The 26,370-nt window shown below is 43.6% G+C and overlaps 2 protein-coding genes across 2 annotated transcripts in view; both read right to left on the reverse strand.

The window, feature by feature from the left end:
- Window positions 1-3,570, reverse strand: part of LOC144826086 (uncharacterized) — a 236,833-nt gene extending 233,263 nt beyond the window's left edge. The window contains exon 1 of the mRNA XM_078684444.1: window positions 3,440-3,570. The gene's annotated coding sequence lies outside the window, so the exon portion shown is untranslated. The remainder of the gene's footprint in view (window positions 1-3,439) is intronic.
- Window positions 3,571-12,175: 8,605 nt separating this feature from the next.
- The window catches only part of LOC144826090 (uncharacterized), a 279,685-nt gene continuing 265,490 nt past the window's right edge, over window positions 12,176-26,370 (reverse strand). The window contains 1 exon segment of the mRNA XM_078684448.1: window positions 12,176-14,034. Coding sequence (XP_078540574.1) covers window positions 12,509-14,034 — 1,526 coding nt within the window. The 3' untranslated portion in view covers window positions 12,176-12,508.

Below are 26,370 nucleotides of genomic sequence, written 5' to 3' on the forward strand. Positions count from 1 at the left end.
CGCTCTACAAATACACTTTACATAACAGTATCCATGAGTCTATGCCCGGACACCTTCCCAGGTGATAGTGCGCTCTACAAATACACTTAACATAACATTATCCATGTGTCTATGCCCGGACACCTTCCCAGGTGATAGTGCGCTCTACAAATACACTTAACATAACAAAACATTATCCATGTGTCTATGCCCGGACACCCTCCCGGGTGATAGTGCGCTCTACAAATACACTTAACATAACATTATCCATGTGTCTATGCCAAGACACCCTCCCGGGTGATAGTGCGCTCTACAAATACACTTAACATAACAGTATCCATGAGTCTATGCCCGGACACCTTCCCAGGTGATAGTGCGCTCTACAAATACACATAACATAACATTATCCATGTGTCTATGCCCGGACACCTTCCCAGGTGATAGTACGCTCTACAAATACACTTAACATGACATTATCCATGTGTCTATGCCCGGACACCCTCCCGGGTGATAGTGCGCTCTACAAATACACTTAACATAACATTATCCATGTGTCTATGCCAAGACACCCTCCCGGGTGATAGTGCGCTCTACAAATACACTTAACATAACAGTATCCATGAGTCTATGCCCGGACACCTTCCCAGGTGATATTGCGCTCTACAAATACACTTAACATAACATTATCCATGTGTCTATGCCCGGACACCTTCCCAGGTGATAGTGCGCTCTACAAATACACTTAACATACCATTATCCATGTGTCTATGCCAGGACACCCTCCCGGGTGATAGTGCGCTCTACAAATACACTTAACATAACATTATCCATGTGTCTATGCCAGGACACCCTCCCGGGTGATAGTGCACTCTATAAATACACTTAACATTATCCATGTGTCTATGCCAGGACACCCTCCCGGGTGATAGTGCGCTCTACAAATACACTTAACATACCATTATCCATGTGTCTATGCCAGGACACCCTTCCGGGTGATAGAGTGCTCTACAAATACACTTAACATAACATTATCCATGTGTCTATGCCAGGACACCCTTCCGGGTGATAGAGTGCTCTACAAATACACTTAACATAACATTATCCATGTGTCTATGCCCGGACACCCTCCCGGGTGATAGTGCGCTCTACAAATACACTTAACATAACATTATCCATGTGTCTATGCCCGGACACCCTCCCGGGTGATAGTGCGCTCTACAAATACACTTAACATAACATTCTCCATGTGTCTTTGCCAGGACACCCTCCCGGGTGATAGTGCGCTCTACAAATACACTTAACATAACATAACATTATCCATGTGTCTATGCCCGGACACCCTCCCGGGTGGTAGTGCGCTCTACAAATACACTTAACATAACATTATCCATGTGTCTATGCCAGGACACCCTCCCGGGTGATAGTGCGCTCTACAAATACACTTCACATAACATTATCCATGTGTCTATGCCTGGACACCCTCCCGGGTGATAGAGTGCTCTACAAATACACTTAACATAACATTATCCATGTGTCTATGCCAGGACACCTTCTCAGGTGATAGTGCGCTCTACAAATACACTTAACATAACATAACATTATCCATGTGTCTATGCCCGGACACCCTCCCAGGTGATAGTGCGCTCTACAAATACACTTAACATAACAGTATCCATGTGTCTATGCCCGGACACCCTCCCAAGTGATAGTGCGCTCTACAAATACACTTAACATAACATTATCCATGTGTCTATGCCCGGACACCTTCCCAGGTGATAGTGCGCTCTACAAATACACTTAACATAACATTATCCATGTGTCTATGCCAGGACACCCTCCCGGGTGATAGTGCGCTCTACAAATACACTTAACATAACATTATCCATGTGTCTATGCCAGGACACCCTCCCGGGTGATAGTGCGCTCTACAAATATGGACACTTAACATAACATTATCCATGTGTCTATGCCAGGACACCCTCCCGGGTGATAGAGCGCTCTACAAATACACTTCACATAACATTATCCATGTGTCTATGCCAGGACACCTTCCCAGGTGATAGTGCGCTCTACAAATACACTTAACATAACATTATCCATGTGTCTATGCCAGGACACCTTCCCAGGTGATAGTGCGCTCTACAAATACACTTAACATAACATTATCCATGTGTCTATGCCCGGACACCCTCCCCGGTGATAGAGCGCTCTACAAATACACTTAACATAACATTATCCATGTGTCTATGCCAGGACACCCTCCCGGGTGATAGTGCGCTCTACAAATACACTTAACATAACATTATCCATGTGTCTATGCCCGGACACCCTCCCGGGTGATAGAGTGCTCTACAAATACACTTAACATAACATTATCCATGTGTCTATGCCCGGACACCCTCCCGGGTGATAGTGCGCTCTACAAATAGACTTAACATAACATTATCCATGTGTCTATGCCCAGACACCCTCCCGGGTGATAGAGCGCTCTATAAATACACTTAACATAACATTATCCATGTGTCTATGCCAGGGCACCCCTCCCGGGTGATACTGCGCTCTATAAATACCCTAAGCATATCTTAACATTATCCATGGCCTACTTGTTTCCCCCGTTGTGGTAAAAATCAGTGCCAGGTGCACAGATTAAGTCTGCAGTGAAGTAAAAACGAATGCAGTGTAGAGGTTTCCTCGTCTGCTAGCGCTGCCTTTAGATTTCTTAAACTCTAAACACCCTCTTACTGGGAGTGATAATCAGTGCACCATACATATCTGTAAATACCCCTTATGGGGGTGTGGAATAATTTTTCAAATCTGCTTGTTTTAAGGGCAGATTAATACAGGAATCAGCTTGCCCTTTAAAGAAATCCACTTGTCCAACCTACTACCTAAATATTAGCTGGACATAAGACACATTTATAGCTCTTTTTAATAGTACAAACATGTCCAGAGTTGGGACAGCTGGAGAGGGTCCTGGGTGCAAAATTGGTTGAGTACTTTTTATTGTAATTTGTATTAGGAATGTATTAGTATTGGTACTTGTGATGGAAAGGTAATAGATCTGTGCAGTATGAGCATTAACTCACTTGTACAGGAGTTGGAACCTGGGACACCTTCGCTATCTCACTAGAGTTGACGTTTGTACCCCGCAGGAAATAAATACATGGATCCCTCCGGATGGTGCATTTACACTGTTTGGTGACTGGGATTAAATCTCAGATTGAAAGCACTAAATGTGGTTCAAGTATTGGTACCAATCAACAGCAAATGACACCTATAACTCTTGAAGAATCACATTTACATGGCACTTAAATCTCATTTTTAGCTCACAACATATATTTAAACCTATTATAATGTATAAACAATGTTAATTCCATTTCTTTCCATTTCTGCTCTTCTTTTGGAACTCTTGTTTCCTCCCCTTCAGACTTTCATATTTTCGCTGATATCTATTACTTACTTTACTGTACCCTTCGTGTTCTTTGAAGGTCTGAAGCTGGAGGTAGCTGCTCACCAGACAGGGCTCCTTCCTCCTCTGCAGCAGGCTGGACACACCAGGAGAGACAGGAAGTGATGTCACTGCCACTGCTGGTGCTGTCTCTGCCACTGCTGACCCGGAAGAGGAAACCTTGCTCCCTTCCATCCCATGTGCAGCTCAGTGGATTTCATCAGCAGGCGAGGAGCGCCCTCTGGTGGCCGCTGACGGAACCACCGCCTCCAGGCTCCAGCAGGGAATACATTTCACACAAACAAGCATTGATACCTGTAAAGACTTGGGATTTCAGATGTCACAGACGTGAATGTTTTTAAGGGAAAGACAGTTCAAATACAAGGCCTCACACTTGGTTGCTGCTGTGGAAAAGTATTTATAGCTTCACTCCAGATGAGCATCTTCCAAACACTGATGTAAAGGACGGAAGAGTATTTTTTTATTTATTTTTTATTTATTTATTTTAAAAGTTGTATATAACGCTACCTTGATCCGTAGGTATCAGAGCGCTTTACATACACAGAGTAAACAACAGAAAGGATATTACATTACATAGTAGGCCGGCAGTAAGGAAGAAAACCAAAGAAAAAAAATACAGCATGGGAAATAAATATGCAGTGCAGCGGAGGGGGAGCGAGCAAGAAAAAGAAAAAGAAATAATGGTGCGAATGACATAGTCCGGTCACCCACTATCCTTGAATGTTCAGAGAGAGATTTATTTTATTTATTTATTTATTTATGAAGGATTTGTAGAGCCATGGCTGCCTCAGCGACGAGGCGTCCCAGCGCAACCAGAAACCAGAGGAGGAACAGAGAGACCCACAAGCGCCTGAACCGCAGATAGTGGGAAACAGCCAAGGTTTTATAGAATGGGGGAGAAAGGGTTTGATGGCTCAGTTGAGTTAGCGAGGAGAGAAGTGTGGGGAAGTGGCAGTCAAAAGTGGTGAGGTGCGGGTCAGTGGCCTGGATGAGAATGGTTCCAGTTCTGTGGATGGAAATGGTGAGTTCCCCTTTGAAGGTCGGGGAGATAGTAGTGGAGAGTTTTTCTCCAAAGGAAATTGTTACTGACTTTGCGACTTGAAGGTGAAGAGAGAAGGTGTTTTTCCATTTGAGCCGGGCGATTAGTGTAGAAAATGAAGTTTGTTTTCGTGCTGCCGTTGGTCGCTGAGTGATAGTTATCTACAATGAGTGTTTCAGGGTGTTGTTTTAGAGTGCTGTGCTTGAAGTTCTTTTTTGCATTACTCGTCATTTTGTTAGGGTAATTAAAGTACCAGGAGTTGGTTCCGTAACGCACGAAATTAGAGTTCCGGGTGGGGTTAGATGGGCGCACGATTGAATGTTAAGAATGTCAAGACGTAAATAAACTAAAATCACTTCAAATAGAAATCATGCCATCTAATTGTACAGTGGGGATTATCGGGTCTCCTTCAGCTGGATAGTTTGAGAGGGTTGTTGGTCAATTGCCCATGCCAAGATGGCCACTACTGAGGTTCGGTCAGTACCGAACTTCAGTAGTGGCCATCCGGAACTAACGATAGGACCTGTGTAACTAGGCCTCCGAGGCTCTCGTATCTCACCACTGGCCCCAGTACGTCTCGCTTTCTACCTGGAGGGAAGGACTCATTGCCTATTAGCAGGGGGCCCTCGACCCGAGGCTCTCCTCTTTCTCGGCAACCACTGTTCTCTGACTCGTCTCCTCGAGGGGGCAACGGCTCCAGCCCCAGCTAGCAGGGGGGGCTCACCAGCTGTCAGACTGCATCGGACCAGTCAAAACAAATCAAACTCCTCTGGGTAGACGATGGCAGGCAGAGGCTCTCGACTGCCCCACGGCCTCAGGGGCAAGAGAATCCGTCATCGGCATACCGCTGATCCTCGCCTCACTGAGCTCTCCAGAGCCCAGCCCAGGTCGTCCATCCGCTTGCTGTGAGGCCCCTACTCAGCCCACCCAGGTCGAGCTGCCATGTTTCGTCCATCCGGGCTGCAGCAGCGGGCTTGTCAACGATGTCGGACCTCAAGTGATGTTGCCCGGTCCTCGAGGGAAAGGTATTTGAGGCTTGTTGAAGTTGCGGCACGGTTCAGTGATTACAGAAAGGTGACAACTGGAAGTGGCAGTCTGTATTTCAAAGAATATATCTGTATTTCAATGAATATATGACCATATCGGTCAGTTTTGCAATTAAACTGGGCAGCTTATGTATTTTTTTAATAATTTATTTGCAGGTTTTTAAAATCCACAGCGTGGTACATGGGAAAGTAAACAGAGGAAAATAGCAGGGAGTTTTAAACACCAGATCAAATAAAATGTAGCATAGGTCCAGCCCTGCCAAGTGTCACACATCAGGCGTTAGACTAACGCCTTTTAGTGCGGGGATCCGCATCACCGCACTAAAATGAAAAGTCACGCATCATAGCGCCGCTGCTTCTTCCTCATGATCACCGGGCTATAGTACATTATGTTAAAGTAGCAGTCATTTGAGCAAGCAGCGGGAGTGCAGGCCACGAGCTGGCCAGGGTGGCGCATCTGTGGCAGAGCTGGCTCAAATAAAGCACTGGACAGACATGGGCTGAACTGTACCACTCTACACACTGCGCAGAAGTCATGATGTGCTGCCGAGTGTTAGCAAGCTGTTGGGTTCACTACTGCGGCGGCTGCGTTTACGTGACATGGCGTAAGGACTGCAACAGTGTGTCTATCTCATGAGGGGGAGACAGGAAGTTAAGTTACTCCAGAGGCGGGAGGGGACGCGGTGCAAGCGGGCGGCAGTTATGAATTGTTTGTGTAGTATAAGTGGCAGCCACTGCTCGCGCGGCTGCCTGTGCCGAATTGGTCACGGTGCCTCATCATGCCATCCTGCGACCGGACCTGTTCCGAGAAGAGAGGTCACAGACTGTCATCAAAGAGAGGCGGCTGCGTGGCTCACTGAGGTATTAATAAATAGTTTTAAAACTAACAGCCTGACAAATTCCGAGCCTGTAGCTCTGCTCACCGCTCTCCAGGCTCAGGGTGGTGCAGCTGTGCGTTAGGGTCCATTCAGATGTCCCTTGATTGCTTTATTTACTGATTTAAAGCACTGACTAGATTTTGAATATTATTTTGAGTTCTTCTGACTGAGGGCCTCCAGTCCATGCTCAACCTCTCAGTGCTGCTCTGCAGGAGTTTGCGCTCACACTGGCACCAGGCACGAGTGTTTTTAGGTCCTGCTGTGCCCCCTGCTGTCTCATCAGCTCTGGCCCCTAGGCAGAGATTCCATCTTTGCGGGCCTTTGAGGTAAATAAAATTAATCATTCTTCATGTGTGTTGCGGGAATGGTGGGGTCCTGGTGTCCGTCCAGACGAGCTCTGTGCTGTATTATTTTCAAAAAGGTCTTATGTTATCTGTTGGCACGAAATCAGAAACGCCTCTCCAAAAACGCGGAACCAACTGCTGTGGCATGAAATCCGCAAAAAACACAGTTGATGGACAGAATGTAGAACAATGTCTTACATTCACCCCAGTACAAAGATCTGGGCCTAAATCCATCGTTTCTTTTGCACTCCACACCACCCTAGGTCAGACAATGGCTATATGCAAATCAGCCTTGACCCTGTGCCTCATGGAAACAGTCTAGCCCGAACTACCAAGCCATGTCTTTCCCAGACCGGAATCAAGCATCCAAGGACCGGTTTCTGGCTATCAGCCTTCTTCAGCCTGGATAGCTTGACTCCTGTGGTGTGGAGAGCCTGGGTCTCACGTCTGAGCATACCCAGCCCACTCGGGGTGAAAATTGCAAAAAACACAGTTGATGGACAGAATGTAGAACAATGTCTTACATTCACCCTAGTACAAAGATCTGGGCCTAAATCCATCGTTTTATTGCACTCCACACCACCCTAGGTCAGACAATGGCTATCAGCCCGAACTACCAAGCCATGTCTTTACCAGACCGGAATCAAGCATCCAAGGACCGGTTTCTGGCTATCAGCCTTCTTCAGCCAGGATAGCTTGACTCCTGTGGTGTGGAGAGCCTGGGACTCACGTCTGAGCATACCCAGCCCACTTGGGGTGAAAATTGCAAAAAACACAGTTGATGGACAGAATGTAGAACAATGTCTTACATTCACCCCAGTACAAAGATCTGGGCCTAAATCCATCGTTTTTTTGCACTCCACACCACCCTAGATCAGACAATGACTATATGCAAATCAGCCTTGACCCTGTGCCTCATGGGAACAGTCCAGCCCGAACTACCAAGCCATGTCTTTCCCAGACCGGAATCAAGCATCCAAGGACCGGTTTCTGGCTATCAGCCTTCTTCAGCCTGGATAGCTTGACTCCTGTGGTGTGGAGAGCCTGGGACTCACGTCTGAGCATACCCAGCCCACTCGGGGTGAAATTGCAAAAAACACAGTTGATGGACAGAATGTAGAACAATGTCTTACATTTCATGCTTATAACAATCGTACTTTTAACGTTGTCAGTTCAGGCGTGGAGTATTTTTTGGAAGCTTGAATCTTGGACCCAGGGGTGTCTTTGTTGCCTCGTGATTATTTTCTCTTAATTTGCTTGTAGCGGAGGCGTTTTGTATTAATCTGGCGTCTCGCTCAGTCAGCTTGGCGTCCGTCTTTCTCCATATGCTCCTTCTTGGGAAATCGTTGACTGACAACGATTTCCCAAGAAGGAGCATATGGAGAAAGACGGACAGCATGAAATAAAGGATGTGAACCTTAAGAACCAAATTGAGGTCCTGAAGAGAGTTCCTCCCCCAAGGAACTCGAAACGCGTCGACCACACCGTGCTAGGCCAATCTGTGCTTAATCACTGAAAACAGATTTTGTAAACCATTTTGTATTTCAGATGGCGTAAAGTAGCAAATGTTCCATTGTAAATATGTTCCAAGTGCAATAATCGACTAATCATTTGCAACATAGAACACAGTTTTGTATTTATTTTTGATACGTGTACCCTTCCTTCCACCTTGCCCCTCTTCTACACTGTTCCCACAAAGTATGTATGAGTATGACTGAGATTCCATGAGTGAACACTGGTTTGAATGTGTACCCTAAGTGATTGTAAATACTGTGAATAGGATTTTTCTCTTTTCCTTTCTCCTGTTTAATAAATTTCCTAATCTTTGTAAAATTGCAAAAATTTGCCGCTTAAATAATACCGAGTGACTTTGTTTTGAAAAATAAATAGATTAAATCACAAAACTCACCAGTCTGAAGAACTAGTTTAATTTCTGTTCTTCGTGTTACAACTATTTTAAAAGAAAACATTGCAGTACTGGCAATTGTAGTTGTTTCTTTAAGTTTCAGGCTTGGCCTTCCTGCAAAGGAGCCAGACCCTCTCTTTGTATACGATGTTCACAACGCAGAACACACTTGTTACATAAAATGCATGCACACATCACAGTGTAAAGTGACTCAGGTAACAGTGTGACCATTGTATGATATGAGTGGGTGGTCTTAGTTGTTGAGACATGAATGTCTGACGGGTGCATCTTTAGCTCTTTCAACTGTTCGAGAGAGGGTTGTAGTCTCAAATACTGGGGGCACAGATACCAACAGCTTCCCTCATAACCTTTACTTTTTGCATCTACAGTGGGTCCAGATTCCACCTAAGACAGTAACCGTTGTCAGGTAGGTGTACTGCTTCCTGGAATCAGCCTCCTTTGCTTTCCCTACTATGGTCGGCAAAGGTAAATGTGTCTTCCACTAAAATGTCACTAGCTCGCTTTTGGTAACGTGGCTTGAGCAATAAGGCCACGCTCGAAGGTAAATCAAAACAGTGGATGTCACAAATTTCAATACAACGTAGAAAAAAGAGACAAAGAAATTCAAAATTCAAACAAAGTTTAGAGAAACAGGTGTATTTAATAATTACTCAGGAGTGAAATTTAAAACCAGGTCAGTAGTTTAAGGGTTATTAATTAGCAAAAACAACTGTTCCAAAGGAAATAAAGGACTCATTTAGTTGTGTGTTCAAAACCACAAAAAAGAAAAATAAAGAAAAAAAGCAGATCCACTGAATCAATGAGGAAGTCACATACAAAAAAGATCAAGGTGCAGGCATCTCGGGGTTTGGGCTCTTTGTGCTTACACTGTAGCCGTACAGCGAAGGTGTTCATCGTATAAAAATGTATACAAAGGATAAGACTTCAGAACCAGGTAAAAGCAAAGTACATTTCCGTGCTTATGTTGTGGTGAAACCAACAAAATCAGGTAAAAGGAAGAGAAGGGAAAATACAAAAGCAAATCACGATAACATGGTTAAGACCATGGAGAAATGACCTGATCCCACTACGGTAATGATAAATTGCTGCAACAGGAGGTCCTCAGGAGGCGAGTGATGTAGCAAGTCCAGGAAAATTACTTCAAGGTATTTGTTGCCGTTCCCCAGCCAAACAAACACACCGGACGAGTGCTCTGGTGTTCGCACAGGACCATCCCAATTGCTCGCGTCCACTTTAGCGTTACCACAAAAAGGAAACACTCAGGTTGCGTTGTACACCTCGAGCTTATTCACAAAGGTACCTTACACCTGTGAGTAATCTATACATACAAGGATGCTCGTAGAGTAACTTTGCTAGTTTTAGCTATTCTCCATTACGATAAAGTTACTCAAAAGTGTGGACTTGCTTATCTGCACACGCTTAAACAGAGGTGGAGTAACATTTACAAATGTAACTTACTTCGGCCAAAGTGGAGCAATAGAAAGTGCAGCACTATAAATAGCCAACCACTGGTAATGCAAAGCCCTCCCATAGAAAATAATGGAGAGAGAGACTTAAAAATCTAACCCATTCGAAAATAAAGATAAAATAAAATTATGTATTTTGCCTTTTAAAAATACACACTCCTTCAAAAGAATGTTATAAAATTACATATATTTAAAATTAATTAGTTCATGATAATATATGTTAATCTTTTAATTAAAAAAAATATTGCACCTATTAAAAAATACTTTCAATTAATTCTATACATGATTTGTTAAAGATGTACCCCTCCGAATAGAGGTGAATAAGGCAAATCAGTAAATCCGAGTACATAATAAGAAAATCAGATGATTTTAGCTAGTTGGGATTTTTGAAACTGATCTGTAAGAAAAACTTTTTTTACATTTAAAATCAATTAAATCTCTAAGTAAACTGTGAGTTATTATTGTAGCATTTTTTAATTTGTTCTATATTTAAAGTGTATAACATTTACATTTGTAGTGTAATAAACAATTTAAATATTCTTTATATTTTTTACACAGGGAAAACTCCACCCAAGTTGAATATATAGAAGATATATTTGTATTAAGGTTTAATTAAAGATATCCCACCTAAATTAACATTTATAATATGTATTAATAATTTTTAAATATATTGTATTGTAATTGCATGTATATAGTGCTTATTACCCCTCACGAGGCATCAAAGCGCTTTTTTGGCGAGTAGCACACTACTGCGGAACCCATTAAAGGATTAGGGGTGAATTAGTATAGTGAAAATTTAAATTAATTTGAGTGGTGAACATGTTAGTCTGTTATTTGGATTGAAAATATGAAAATCTCTGCAACGTGGTGTCACCTGATTGCCTGAAATACCCTGAAATTTGATTTTGGGCATTAATTATAACATAGGTAATTATACTTAACTAAAAATGAATGTTATATTAGTGTTCAACAAATGTTATTAAAACATTGTCAAATGATTAAATATGATTTTCTTTTTAGATATTTTTTGCCTTGAATGACATTTGTTTAGATTTTAAATTAGTTTAAAATATTTAATTTAATGCCGTTTTAATTTATGTCCGTACCTCCATTATTATTAATGGGAGTGTGTTGCAGTTCCAGTGGATGACCATGTGTGATGTTGGACTCTGAGCTCGGGTACATTTACAACTGTTTTAGGTACATCATGGCTGTTGTGACTTTAGAGGTGTGGTTTGTAAATAGCAATGGGTTTACTCCTTTGCAGGTGAGTGCTTGTCCATCCCTACACCCCTCCTTACTCCTCCCTTAGCCCCTCCCCTTTATTCATAAATATTTCCCATTTTACACCCACTCCCACTCTGTCCCTCTCGCATTTACTACAAAAAGTATATAAACATGTGCGGAAACTCTGCAGTCGAGGCAGGCAACTCCACAAAGAAAAGGATAGGAGAGGCAGACCGACAGCACATACTTTGAGAATCGCATTTTGTTGTACTTTAGTCGTCCTATAGTAGTTTATGAATAGGCCTGATTATCTGTGAGACTCTTTTGGGTGTATCTGATGAGATTGTAAAGCTGGTGAAACTGTCCTCAGCAGATGGGAAGCAGGTTCCATTTGTAGCAAAAAGGACACATAATAAGATCTTTCTAATTCTAATGCAAGGCCATGTCCCCTCGGAACAGAACTCATTCGGACTATTTACGGTGGAGCCAAGAACGGTTTGCATATGGCTGGCCTCGTCTGTAGTTGCACAAAGACCAGAGAATGATGTGGTGGGGTGTTGCTGAGATTAACCAGCAGTCCTTCCATCGTCTTTAGTTTTTTTCAGTGATCAGCCCTACGTGGCACAGAACAGATGTTGGTCCCATAGAGACCTACGACCCAGGGACTCCTGCTGCAGCCCCCTGGTGGGGCTCATTAAGGCTGGAAACAGTTCGAGGTTACGTGGATTCCTGAATCTAGCAGTGTAGCCTCAAAGTTCAGGGTCATTTTAAACACTCAGGGAGGAAAACACACTGAATGGAAGGAGGCCACAAATAGTTACAAAGGAATGAGTTTAATTGAAGCGTTTCCATCCCTCGCTGTTTGCTGTTCTCAGTAGAGTTTGTAGAACAATCAATGGAGTGGAGTCTTTGTGGCTGCTTCATGTAAAGGTTTTGCGATGCTGAAAGCTCCTCCTCAGGGTTGACAGTGAGCACCTTTTATTCTCCCACATTGTCTCTCTTACGTAGAAAGGTTACATTTACAACTGAAGTTTTTTTCACATTGAGAGCACGGATCATTTTCTTTCTCGTTGTGGGTTCTCTCACGTTGAATGAAACTGAATCTCCAGCAGACCCTTCCCAGGCATTTAGAGCTATGACGAGGTTTTTTCCAGGTAAGTTCTCGCAGGTTGAGTGAGACCAGATTTCCGACTTTTTCAGCATTCAGAGAGCTAATCAGGTTTTTGCCCAGTGTGAGTTCCCTCATGGTGAGTGAAAGTTATTTTACGACTGAAGCTTTTCTGGGATTCAGAACACTGATAGGGTTTTTGCCCAGTGTGAGTTCGCTCATGTTTTGTAAGGCTGGATTTATGACTGAAGCTTTTCGAGCATTCAGAGCACTGATAAGGTTTTTGTCCAGTGTGAGTTCTTTCATGTACAGTGAGATTGGATTTGATACTGAAGCTATTTGAGCATTCAGAGCACTGATACGGCTTTTGCCCAGTGTGAGTTCTCCCATGTACAGTAAGTTTGGATTTGCTACTGAAGCTTTTTGAGCATTCAGAGCACTGATACGGTTTTTGCCCAGTGTGAGTTCTCTCGTGTTTTGTAAGGCTGGATTTCTGACTGAAGCTTTTTGAGCATTCAGAGCACTGATACGGTTTTTGCCCAGTGTGAGTTCGCTCATGTTCAGTAAGGCTGAATTTCTGACTGAAGCTTTTCGAGCATTCAGAGCACTGATACGGTTTTTGTCCAGTGTGGGTTCTTTCATGTTTAGTCAGATTGGATTTGCTACTGAGGCTTTTCGAGCATTCAGAGCACTGATAAGGTTTTTGTCCAGTGTGAGTTCGCTGATGTTGAATCAAACTGTCACAAAAACTGAAGCTTTTTTGGCACGTGGAGCACTGATACGGTTTGAGGCCAGTGTGGGTACTTTCATGTAAAGTGAGACTGAATTTGCTACTGAAGCTTTTACAGCACTCAGAGCACCGATACGGTTTTTGCCCAGTATGAGTTCTCTCATGTTCAGTAAGGCTGGATTTCTGACTGAAGCTTTTTGAGCATTCCGAACACTGATACGGTTTTTGCCCAGTGTGAGTTCTCTCGTGTTTTGTAAGGCTGTATTTCTGACTGAAGCTTTTTGAGCATTCAGAGCACTGATACGGTTTTTGCCCAGTGTGAGTTCTCTCGTGTTTTGTAAGGCTGGATTTCTGACTGAAGCTTTTTGAGCATTCAGAGCACTGATACGGTTTTTGCCCAGTGTGAGTTCTCTCGTGTGCAGTAAGGGTGGATTTCTGACTGAAGCTTTTTGAGCATTCAGAGCACTGATACGGTTTTTGCCCAGTGTGAGTTCGCTCATGTGCAGTAAGGTTGAATTTCTGACTGAAGCTTTTCGAGCATTCAGAGCAATGATAAGGTTTTTGTTCAGTGTGGGTTCGCTGATGTTGAATCAAACTGTCACTAAAACTGAAGCTTTTTTGGCACGTGGAGCACTGATACGGTTTTTGTCCAGTGTGGGTTCTTTCATGTAAAGTGAGATTGGATTTGGTACTGAAGCTTTTACAGCCTTCCGAGCACTGATACGGTTTAAGCCCAGTGTCTGTTCTTTCATGTACCATAAGGCTGGATTTGCGACTGAAGCCTTTCTGGCATTCACAACACTGATAGGGTTTTCGTCCAGCGCTACTTTTCTCATGTTTAGTGAGGTGGGATTGATAACTAAAGCTGTTCTCACAGTCATTGATCCTATTAGGGTTGTTTGTTTCTCCAAGTTGGGTTTGTTCCTGGATACCTGTCATCTTAAGACTGAATTTGATTTATGATCATGTACTTGTTTGTCACAACTCAGCATGACCTTCTAAAATACATTTCAGATGCTCTTCTTAACATATGTATTTAACTAATTATAATTTTTACCTGGAGATAATTTTCCTATCTTTAAAGGCACCTACCTAACTTGTCTTATTAACTTTCACCAACGAGCCCCTTGTATTTATTAAGATGCCCTCATGGATTCATTTTCTCCAAGTTATGCCCGGGTGAATTCTCTCAAGTTTAATTAGTCTCATTTAGTGATTCTAGTTTATCACATTTGATTTAGGAGTTCTAAAAGCACTGATTAGGTCTTTGGGCTTTAGTGCTTGCCTGTATGAACATGTTTGTTCATGCAAGTAATGACAGATGATTAGGGCATGCCAGGGTGGTTTATAAATTATCAATAGCGTAACACTGGCCCCTTTTATACTTTCTGAAACAGTATATGGTTTTTTGTTCAGTGGCTAAGACAGGCACATGATCGACTTTGTAAGTTACAGAACACTTTGAAACTACTCGGATCAACCCAAGAGACAGAGTTGGTGGGGGAAAATCTTCCTATATTGGAAATGATAATCCAGCATCTTTGCCGAAACGACATCTGAGAAAGAGTATTTACAATTTGTTTCTTTTAAACAATCTTTTCACTCCTCTGAATCACAGGAGACACAGTCAAAAGCTTGCACTTGTAAACCGGGGATATTAGTCTTTTTGACGGTTCTGTCGCATCACAACACGTCCACGGATGCTGATCTGTTGGGGAGGGGTTGGGTCTCCAAAGCCTTTCTCATAAACCATCAAACAGAATTTACAACACTGAGTTTTCTCAAGTGCACTGCATGGGAATCAATTGTGGCCAATGTTCTCCTCAATCTCAGTTACTGACGCTTGGTAAACATTTATGATCATTTTCCTTTAGGATTTGACAACTTTCACATACACCAGTTTCTTCTGCTCCAACATCCTCAGCATTCCTGGCACATAGAATGTGTTTCTTCTCTAGAGCTCGAGAAGGTTTTAACTTTCCTTGAAATAATCCTTTTCGTTGTGTTTCACTAAATTTAAACCTTCTTTTTTCTGTTCATGCTTCTATCACCTGTAGAAATGGGAGTCAAAAATTGTAAATGAACACAAAGTCAAAATATTTGTGACTTTATACTTTGCACAAAGAAAGCATTAACAAAAACAAGAAAGGAAATCAGTTTGAGTTGCATTTCTGATAGTGGTGAAACAGTGTAGATCGGGAGCTTGGGATCACTGGAAATCAAGGAAGTGAGAGCAAAAGAAGTAAATATTTAAGAAAGAAACACAGATTCTCAGAAGCAGCCACCACTATCAAATTGCAATTTCAGTGGCAACGCCTGGCGTCATAGTGAGATACTTGTAATTCTTGTGATTAATTACTAGATGTTATTTACTCCCCTGCCCACCTAGACTGTTAATCTATTCCTTTTTCCAGTGATCTAGGAAGGGACATTTTATTGAACAGGACAAACGTAAAGGAAGCCAAAAAGGATCAAGAAAAGAAAAACACAAAACAGAGGAAGGAGAAAAAAGGCTATCTTCCACTCCCACCACAGGGGTCCAGCACAGGAAACTCTGCAGTAGGCCTGGGTGATAAATTCCGTTCTGCTCGTGGAATTTGGGTAATTTTGCGTTCTGCGGAGAACAGGGAATTGGCAAAAATTCTGCAATCCGTGGTTTCGCGGAATTTTCTGCTTGTTCGCGCTTTCAAAATGCGTGTTTGCGAGATATTTCTCCCCGAGCACGCAAACAGCATTCGCGAACAGGAAAAAATCAGCGCGAACAGGCGGAACAAGCAATTCCGCGTGTTTGCTGAACTTTTGCGTGCTCGCGGAGATTTTTTACCGTTTCGCGAAGCTTCGCGTAGCGCAACTACTCAATTTCCGACCACCCCTACTCTTCAGCAGATGCTCATGAACCCATAAGTTACTTTTAAATACAGTGCCCCCAAGGTCAGCACCAGGCGCAGTTCCACTGGTCGCACCACCCTATAGCAAGCCCTGTGTGCATGTGTGTCCACACACATGTACTGTGTCTTTTGCTTGTAGTAGACAGGACAAAAAAGGGCAGGATGGGAGGACGCAAAGAGACGGAAGTCAGATCCAGAGAGAAAAGACACCGAAAGACAGACAGAGAGAGGATGGTGTCATGTGGTCTGGAAGAGGAGACAAATGTGCCAATTGTAAAGGAACTGCTGGGCAAAACTGACCTAAAAAGAATTGGACCTCCACTACACTCCCAACATGTACCAGGGGGAATGTGGATCCAAGCGGTGATTATCAGAAGTTTGATAACAATAAGAATAGTGCAGAGAGGGAGTCAAATGTTGAAGCTGAAGAGACAAAAAAAAACAGAGATCAAGAAAGGGAATAGAGAAAGAAGAAACAGGGGAAAAGGAAACTTAGAGTTATAGGAATCCTTACCTGACAGTTATATTATATTTTGTTCTTCCGAGGGTGGCAGCCACGCTGCACTGCCTGGTCATCCCAGAATATCTTGAAAGGAAGTAAAGAAATGGTTTTGCTTCAGACAACTATCACACTTCATCACATTTTACCAATAACCATCCTGAACTTACAAAACAAAAGAATCCCTTGTTCTCTAGATGCCATTGTGAAGCAACTCTGGTTATGAATAAATATTTCTTTTGGTTCAAGAGCCATGATCCTTTGCTGGAAAAGGTCTCTGTGAATATAGAGTGCACCCACAGTCTCAGAGAACAAACCCTGACAACCCAGTCCATGTCTTCATAACCCCCATCTTTCAATTTACAGATCATGAAACTTGCAAATCAAAACAATCTGGTTTGCAAAGGTATGTTAATGTCCTTGTACATAATTCTGTCCAAACTATGCTCTCGGAGCAACAGCAATTCAAGTTCAAGCTGATGCAGAGTTCGAATGCTGAGCTATAGAAGCAGCAAAGCATCATTGTGTTGGTTCTTTTTATCTATAACTTATCTGAAGGGATGATGCGGAGGGTCAGTATCAATAAACCCTTCACGAGACAAAGCTTGGAACATTGAAATGTTTTGACCTCCATTGGAGACAACGGAGCAGCAGCAGCCTATACAACCTGATATAGGCCCGCTGCTCTCAACATTACAATGTCCTAATACACAGCCTCTGCCTCTCGGAAATATATGGATTGGGCAGGAGAAGGCAGAAGATGAAGCCTGCAGCAGGGCACACAGGAGCCTCCCCCCTTCCTCCTGCCGTAGATCACAGTGTCACTGGTATCTAAGAAGGAAGAGGGGAGTTCTGCTCATCTCCTGCATCTCCCCGGCTCAACTGAATGATGAAAAGCAGTTTAGCCGAGCCCAGGGAGAGCCAGGGGATGACTTCAGCCTCCTTTCACAGCTATTGCTGTGACTGTTCAACAATTAACCCCTGTGGGCCTGCATGCGACTGTTAACTGTTTAACATTCACAGCAACAACTGTGAAACAAAGGTTTCAGAGTACCGGAGGTGTTTCAACCCCCTCGGTCTCTGGGACACCTCTGTTTTATTAATTAACACATTCTGCCCTCATGGGGCAAACAGTGTAGTGACCTTATAGTCAGCCGTAGCAGGCAATACTGCCTTTAAAGGACCGTTCCCTTGGTAAAGGCACTTGCATTTAGCTTTGGAGTTACAGCAAGCAGTAAGGTCATATTAAAGATTTAAAATAATGGTTACTTAGTCAGAGAAATAATCATCATAATATTCGCATAAGGATCACATACAGTTAACCTCTAAATGATATCAAGAGCCAGACTCAGATATAACTCCAGCTGTAAAGTCAATAGACAGACCACCACAACAAATGTGTGCTGAGAAATAAGAAAACATTTTTCTATAATATCAAATAGCAAACTGACATAGAATCTGCTTAGTTCAAAATCAAGGAAAAGTTCTTACGTACAAAATCAGTAAGACGAGTGACATGTAGTCTGCATTTTGGAAAAGGGTAAAATAAAACAATTGCAGCAAATATCCTAAACCAGTACATTTGATAAGTTTTTAGACAGAGAGAAGACATTATTGACATGGTTCATGATGAGGTAAAAATGACAACAACCAATGAATGTTCATGAAAACATAGTACAACTAAACGTAATTTTATAAAACACACCTACAAAATGGATAATTAATTATGACACTTCACCTTAAAGCAGGAGATTGGCATTGGATCTTGCTTGTTCTACCAACCAATACAGCAACATGGGACAACAATAGTATGAATTCTTCTCAGGTCCTTTACTATCCTCCTTTTTCTACCTGTTTATTTAATTCCCCTGATAGTAGAGTTACATGGGCTCCATATCTCTTCTTTTAGAATGCCTTGCTTAAAAATGTTATCAATGACAGGTGTATGCCCTCCTCTGCTTCACGTGTATGGTTGTACTGAGGAGTGTGTGGACACACTGCATTCGGTTTCACCGTGATTTAAGCTGGCTCTGCACTTTCAATCAATTCACATTTCTTTCCTGTAAAATTCCAAGCCTCTTGATTTACTCTGCAATTTAAATCTGGAGTTCAATACTCTTATGTAAAGCCTGGAAACAAATTAACTCTCGAGTTGCCGAATGTAATTTATAGTCTTCACATTGTGTTTGAATACCAACACCATCCGGTGTACAGTAATTTACACAAGTCATTTCACAAGAATATTCCCTAACATTATAACTGGATCTTAATCACAGTTTAAGTTTCTGGCACAAATTGTATGGGAACATTTGCTGACAGTTTATTAGTTGTTTATTAGAAATGCCTACAACTTGGACTCGTTTCCCAGAGGGGTGGGTTGGGCGCTCGCGTCAGTCTGACTGGGGAACGGGAGGCACATTTATTGATTAAAAGAGATGCCGGATTCCCATTTACTTCTTCTACAAAAGGGCCACTCTGGGTGACCTTTAGGACTGCACCAAGCATGCAATCCTTCTCCCGTCTCAGGCACAGTCATTGTGTCTGATTCAGTCCAGTAGAAACTCCAAGTGTAGGTGGAAGTTGTGGAAAATCATTGTTAATCACTGAAGAATTTTATAGAAATCCTGAATTTGTTAGGAATTTGGCGTTCTATTCTGTATTGGGCTGTGGGGCCATCGGGACTGAAGGCATGTTCCAATTTAACTGCCTTTGATTCTGCATGCTCGTTATGTTATGTTATGTTATTTTTATTTGTACAGCGCACAGCTGCCCCAGCGAAGGGGCGTCCTATCGCTTTGACGAGGTAAGCACAACACAACACCAGAAGACACAGTAGAGGCAGGAAGACATCAGGAAACTAAGCAAATAAAAAAGTCTTGACAGCCCGTCTAAACTGAAAAAGGTCGTCAATCGCCCGGATATGTGGAGGGAGAGAATTCTACCACATAGCCGCTCACACACGGAAAGAGCGACCACCCGCTCTGGCCAGTCTGAAGCGAGGAACCACTGCCAGATTCTGACCTAGAGATCTAAGATTGCGCGGGGGGACATATGGTGTTAGCAAATTCTCCAGAATTTGGGGAGACATACCTTTAAGGATTTTGAACGCAAGGCAAAGAACCTTGAATTTAATCCTTTGGGGTATGGAGAGCCAATGGAGCGAGTGCAGAGCTTTAGAGATCGAGCACCTCCTTGGCAGACCAATCACCACTCTGGCTGCAGCATTTTGCACTCGCTGTAGCCGGGTGAGTTCTGCCTGATTGATCCCTGCTAACAAAGAACTGGCATAGTCCAGCCGGGACAACACAGATGCTTGAACCACCAGTTGCCTGGTTGATGCATCAAAAAATTTAAGAATGGGTCTGAGCCCTCTAATGATGCCATAGCAAGAAGCTGCCACCTTCTTGGTATGACCGATGAAACCGAGGGTCGGGTCCAGCCACACCCCTAGATTTTTTATCTCCGATGCTGGGAGAGGGGTCACACCCAGTTCAGAAGGCCACCAATGGTCACCCCACAACGCCACCTCCTTACCAACCACCATAACCTCAGTCTTCTTGGTATTTAACTGGAGGCAGTTGGAATTGATCCAGTTAGCCACTGCCCGTAACCCGTCACAGAACCTAGGGGCCTCCATATCTGAGTCCCCACTCAGCGTGACCGCCAGCTGCGTGTCATCAGCATATGAGACCGGGACAGCAGCCAGCGGTATCACGTAGAGATTGAAAAGAGTGGGACTCAGCGATGAACCCTGTGGGACCCCCAGGGTTAACGGGTAAGATTTAGACTTACCGGGCGGAATCGCCACCTGGAATGATCTTTCCGTCAGAAAAGATCGAAACCAGCATAGAGCGGAGCCCGTGACACCCACTTCCTCAAGTCGCTGGAGCAGGATCCTGTGCGAGACCGTGTCGAACGCGGCACTAAGATCTAATAACAGTAGTGCCGCCGTCCGACCCGCGTCAAGCACAGACCGCAGATGTTCGACCATAGAAAGTAGGGCCGTCTCCGTACTATGGCCCGCACGGAATCCGTTCTGAGTAGGGTCAAGGATGTTAGCCCTAGTGAGATGGTCTGTAAGGATGCCGTTCACATGGGCCTCAGCGATTTACGTCGCCCAAGGAAGCAAGGAAATGGGGCGGTAGTTCTCGGGTTTAAGGGGGTCAAGGGTAGCCTTCTTTAAAATGGGTGTGACTACGGCCTGCTTCCACCTAATGGGAACAATCCCAGATGAAAGAGACAGATTGATCAATGAAAGCACCGAAGTTCGGCATAGCGGCGCCATATTCTTAAGCTGGGCCGGTTTCAACGGATCTACCGGAGACCCTGACTTAATTCTAAGGCTTAGCGAATCAAAAGCCTCCATGGATAAAAAGGGCAAGATAGTAAGGCACTCGTTGTCACTTAACACACAACTGGCCCGATCAGGAGGAGAGAGGCCCATCGAGAATGTTCGGTAGATAGCGTGCACTTTCTCGAGAAAAAAGGAGGCCAAAGCCTCACAATGGGAGTCTGAGCATATTTCCCCCGTCGTTGTCCTCTTAGCCATCAGATCCTTCAATACCTTAAAAATGAGTTTCGTGGGGTTTGCACTGTTCTGAAACTCTTGAGCATAGAAGGCTGCTCGTGTTCTACACACTGCCCTGTGATACAATTTCGTTTTAGCAAGATAACTTGCTTTCAATACCGGATCAAACGATTTTCTCCATAGTCTCTCAGCCTGTCTACAGGCTCTTTTGAGAGACGCCAGAGCACCATCGTACCATGGGCTCGGCTCTTTTGGACGGCACTTGGACCATGACACAGGAATCAGCGAGTCCAAAGCCCTGGAAATCCACTCACAAAAGGAGTCGTATCCGTGATCAACATCAGTAAAAGGGCCTAACGGTGTCTCTTCTAACAAATGATAGAAGTCCTCCAGATGTAATTTGTTCCAATGACGCTTAGGAACTAATCTATCCCGAGGTGAAAAAAGATGTTCCATCATAGGGCATATCACTTTCACCAGCATATGATCTGTCCAGACAGGTGACCCTGACTCCCTCCAAATTAGAGAAGAAAGGGTCAAGAATGTGCCCATTTCTATGCGTGGGGGAAGTAACCAGCTGAGGTAGCTGTAAAGCCTCTAGATCGGTCAGAAAGCTCCTAATGGAGGGCAAGGAGGGGCAATTCAAATGAAGATTGAGATCTCCAATAACATTAAAATTGGCACACCCCAGTGCCTCCGTACTAATTAAATCTGGGAGAGCAGCCCTGAAGGCGGAGTCGCAGCCCGGAGGGCGATAAATTAACAGACCGGAAAATGTAAAATGATGACCAAACGAAATTTTAAAAAGAGCACTTTCAGATCCTGGGAGTATAGCCGTCTTCCACTCGCACGGGTAGCACAACTTAACGGCCAGGGCAATGTCTCCCCCCCTAGTGCCACGATTAAGGGTGAAGATGGCATAATCTGAAGGGAAGGCCAGATTCAGTATTGAGGAATCCGAATCCTGCAGCCAGGTCTCGGCCAAGAAAAGCGCATCAGGAGATCCGTCTTTAAGGAGATCGTATACTTCCTGATGATGCTTTACTAGTGATCTGACATTTAAGCTCCAAATGTTCAATTAGCTGTTCCTGGCTTTCTCTTACCTACTGGTGGCAGTTCCAGCAGTCGGATCTGAGAGGGAGTGTCCACTGTCCACCCACCACAGCTGCAGCGATGTGGACCACATAACGGGTCAATAGGCGGCAGATCGCATTGTGATATACGATCCCGGAAATACAGCAGGTCGTCCCTGGCATACCTGATAGTAGGGCGAGTCATAATTAAGAGTCTCCTATCCAGAGTCCTGCCACGGCCCGCGCTACCTCAGCGCTGACGGGCGCAGACGGGCAGGACTCTGGCACGACCCAGGCACAGCGAAGGCACGCCCGCTGCGCGGGAGAGGGAGCTTTAAGTAGGCGTCCCTCTGGTCGTCCGGAGCGCTAGACCGCTCACTAATGGCGTTCCCTGAGAGTCCACACCACACCACTCCAAGATGGCGCCAAAAATTCCCCACCACCCGGAACCGGACCCGCCGAAATGCGGTGTATGCCGATTAGAGTGCAGGTAAGGGGCCGAAAATGCTTCCCAATTAAAAACAGGGAGAAATCAACTTAAATAGAACTTAAAAATCCAATTGGAAAGTTAAAATAGCAGCGCGACAGTAAGAGCGCCGAGCGCAGTGCAGCGTGCAAAATTCTCATCAAGGCTTTCATAGATTTGGTCGCCTTAAGTAGGCGTCCCTCTGGTCGTCCGGAGCGCTAGACCGCTCATTTATGGCGTTCCCTGAGAGTCCACACCACACCACTCCAAAATGGCGCCAAAAATTCCCCACCACCCGGAACCGGACCCGCCGAAATGCGGTGTATGCCAATTAGAGTGCAGGTAAGGGGCCGAAAATGCTTCCCAATTAAAAACAGGGAGAAATCAACTTAAATAGAACTTAAATATCCAATGGGAAAGTTAAAATAGCAGCGCGACAGTAAGAGCGCCGAGCGCAGTGCAGCGTGCAAAATTCTCATCAAGGCTTTCGTAGATTTGGTCGCCTTAAGTAGGCGTCCCTCTGGTCGTCCGGAGCGCTAGACCGCTCACTAATGGCATTCCCTGAGAGTCCACACCACACCACTCCAAGATGGCGCCAAAAATACCCCACCACCCGGAACCGGACCCGCCGAAATGCGGTGTATGCCGATTAGAGTGCAGGTAAGGGACCGAAAATGCTTCCCAATTAAAAACAGGGAGAAATCAACTTAAATAGAACTTAAATATCCAATGGGAAAGTTAAAATAGCAGCGCGACAGTAAGAGCGCCGAACGCAGTGCAGCGTGCAAAATTCTCGTCACAGAGGCCAGTTGGGCTGGGACCATTGGCTGTGACATCCCATTCTGTGCCATCTGATTCATGTTCCTGTTTCCCAGTTTGATGCACGCTAGGGAAGGGGCGTGTCTTATTCTGCATATTATTAATATTTTAGGTATTTATATCTTCATGGTTAGTAAAACCAATACTTTGAGAAAAAACATTTCTGGATGCAACGCTAAAAGACAGGCAGACACAAAACGACACGCGCCCTCTTCTGTCCGGTCTCTGACTTTGCTATATTGTGTCAATCTGTACTAACTCGCGAGGGTTGGTACTCGCTCACTACGCTTGCAGAAACTGCGTGTGGTAATTGTGATATAGATTAAAGATGGTACATTTCTGAAAGTTCATTAAGTCCATCTACTGCCGTGTTGAATTTGATAATTAGTGTTGCTTCTCTTTTGGTCAGCGAGGATAACGCTTTAGAGAACAGAAGATACCATCCTTTGCTGAGTACCCATGTTATACAACAGTAAAGTGACAGGAAAGGCTGAACTGCGCTTGTATAATCGTGACAGACATTTTGAGTTCACAATCCAAGTTCACAGAGAAATTATGAGATCAACATTATCATTCCTCTTTTAAGAGCATTTTTTAACTTGAATAAGACAGGATTCTCATCCGATTAAGCTCCATGTAAAAACAAAGTGCTGGGATTCTGTCTCGCATGTTCACTTCATTTTGATTCCAACCATGAACTAGATTGCGATAGTTTCACTTATCTATTAGAGTAGTAATAGTGCTATTTAATACATCGTGGCAAATGATTGCGCGAATGGTTCCCCCCTTTTTTATTGGACTTTGGGAGAACTAACTATGGGCAAACAATGTATACGGGAAATCGTATGACAGCTACATGATGAGCTATTGTGTCAAATCTGAGAGATTAAGATCACAGATGTATTTATGGCACGGCCTTTTCGCAAAGAAGTATTGACTACAATTCCCAGAATTCAATGCATATTCCTCGCGTTCAAATACCGCGAGGATACGTCTTTCCGCACCCGCAAAAAAATACCAATCAAGATGAGCAGAACTCGGCCCGAGACAACAGAGGTAGACCCCAATGTCTAGAAATTATGATAACGCTGGCTGCAGTCTTTAAGCATTTTAATCGTGTCCCTGTAACGCCAAGTAGAGCCCACAACATTTGGCAACAGGTTAGACAGCAAAACAATAGCCGCTCTTTAAGGATTTACAAGCTCCGGAGGTAAATAGTTCTGCCGTTCGCTTGCCTATAATACGGCGTCCCCTGTAATTCGTTAAGAGTTTTGTATCAGTAGCACAAAGAAAAAGATATATTCCCCCATCCAGGACCTCGCAAGGCTAAGCAGAGCCCAAAACAATACGCGGAGCTTTAAACACCCACTAGCTCCGGTTTAAAATAGCTTTGCCGACCGCGTAGACATAACACGGCGTTTCCGCTAATACATAAGGCATTTGCTTGAGCAGTATGTGTTTATTATTACCACACTCGACATTTTTGGACAATTAGAAAGTTTGAGTTTAAGGACAAAATATCAAGACCAAAAGAAGTACATTCTGCCAATTTATGCTCAGCCCGGTTACTGGAGAGCAATAGAGTTTGTTGTTCTATAAATAATGCCAGCTTATAAACAGACAATTCTTTCAGCACGTGTGAGCAAAATTCATTGCCGCCATGGCACGAAAGAACGTCCCCATTCCAATGCAGAATAATACCATCAAAAAATAAGCATAATACATTTGGTCCCTTTTTCATTTTCAGAAACCCGGCTCTACATAGAGAGACCTGTCCAGGTGGAAGAGGAGGAGAGGCCTGTCCAGGGGTGCAGAGGAGGTGAGGCCTGTCCAGGGGTGCAGACGAGGAGAGGCCTGTCCAGGGGTGCATTTTCAGAACCCCGGCTCTACATAGAGAGAATTCCGCACAGAAGAGCATTAGAGCTAAACAGGTACGAAGCTGCAACCTTAACTGTTCTCAATGCAACCGTTTTTGACATCTTGGTTACTGATAGAACCAATCCTCACTTTTCAGAAAATCAGCACACTGACAACAACAACATTGGGAAGACTACCCGGATTCAGGCGCTCTGCGCCTGGACGGTTTGACGTAAGCAACTTCGGTTTTTCAGACCAGTAATGTATGCTATGACATTTTTAAGATGGAGACTGTGACAAGTGTATTTAATGAAATTTGTGTTTATAGATAAGACATGAGAAAAAATCCATGAGAATCTGCCGAATGGTTGAAAAGATAAGAAGTCTCAAGCTGTAGTCCTAGATAGATATTGGAGTATTAAGCCACAAAACAGCATAGTAAGAAACTGTCAATCATGTTTTTCAGAGACACTTGGTCCTGAGGAGAATCCCTTGAATAAAGGGATTCGAAACACGTCAACCACGTTTTTTAGGCCAATCAAGTCAAATCATCATTTCAAGAAGTGTATGGTTTTGTTGAATCACGGATGGCCTGTTTTGAAATTTGAAATGTATTAGTCTTTGTTTGTATTTTTGGAAACATTTTTTGTTATATTTGCATTGAAAAAGATTTGTTGTTGGTACCCCAGGGTGGGTTTAGAGTGAATGAAAGAAAGATGTATGTATGAATGTGGTAATGAGACAAACCCAAGTATGAATGTGACACTATATGTGAGTATGAAAGAGAGAATGCGGATGTAAGATTGTTGAAAAAGGAACACTAATTAGGCTCCAAAAAGGGTGACATTTTCTGTGGGGAATTTTGTATAGTTTGTATAGTTTGAGTATGGTAATTTTGTAATGAGTTGAATTTTGAAAAAAGAAAAATAAATTGATAATTGAAAAAATAAATAGATTAATTCAAACTGAAAGAATGGTTAAGAGGGACTGGTTTTATTCTTTTGCCTTGTTCTGAAGTTGAAAAACA

Source organism: Lissotriton helveticus, chromosome 3_2, assembly GCF_964261635.1.
Source record: "Lissotriton helveticus chromosome 3_2, aLisHel1.1, whole genome shotgun sequence".
Classification (NCBI taxonomy): Eukaryota; Metazoa; Chordata; class Amphibia; order Caudata; family Salamandridae; genus Lissotriton; species Lissotriton helveticus.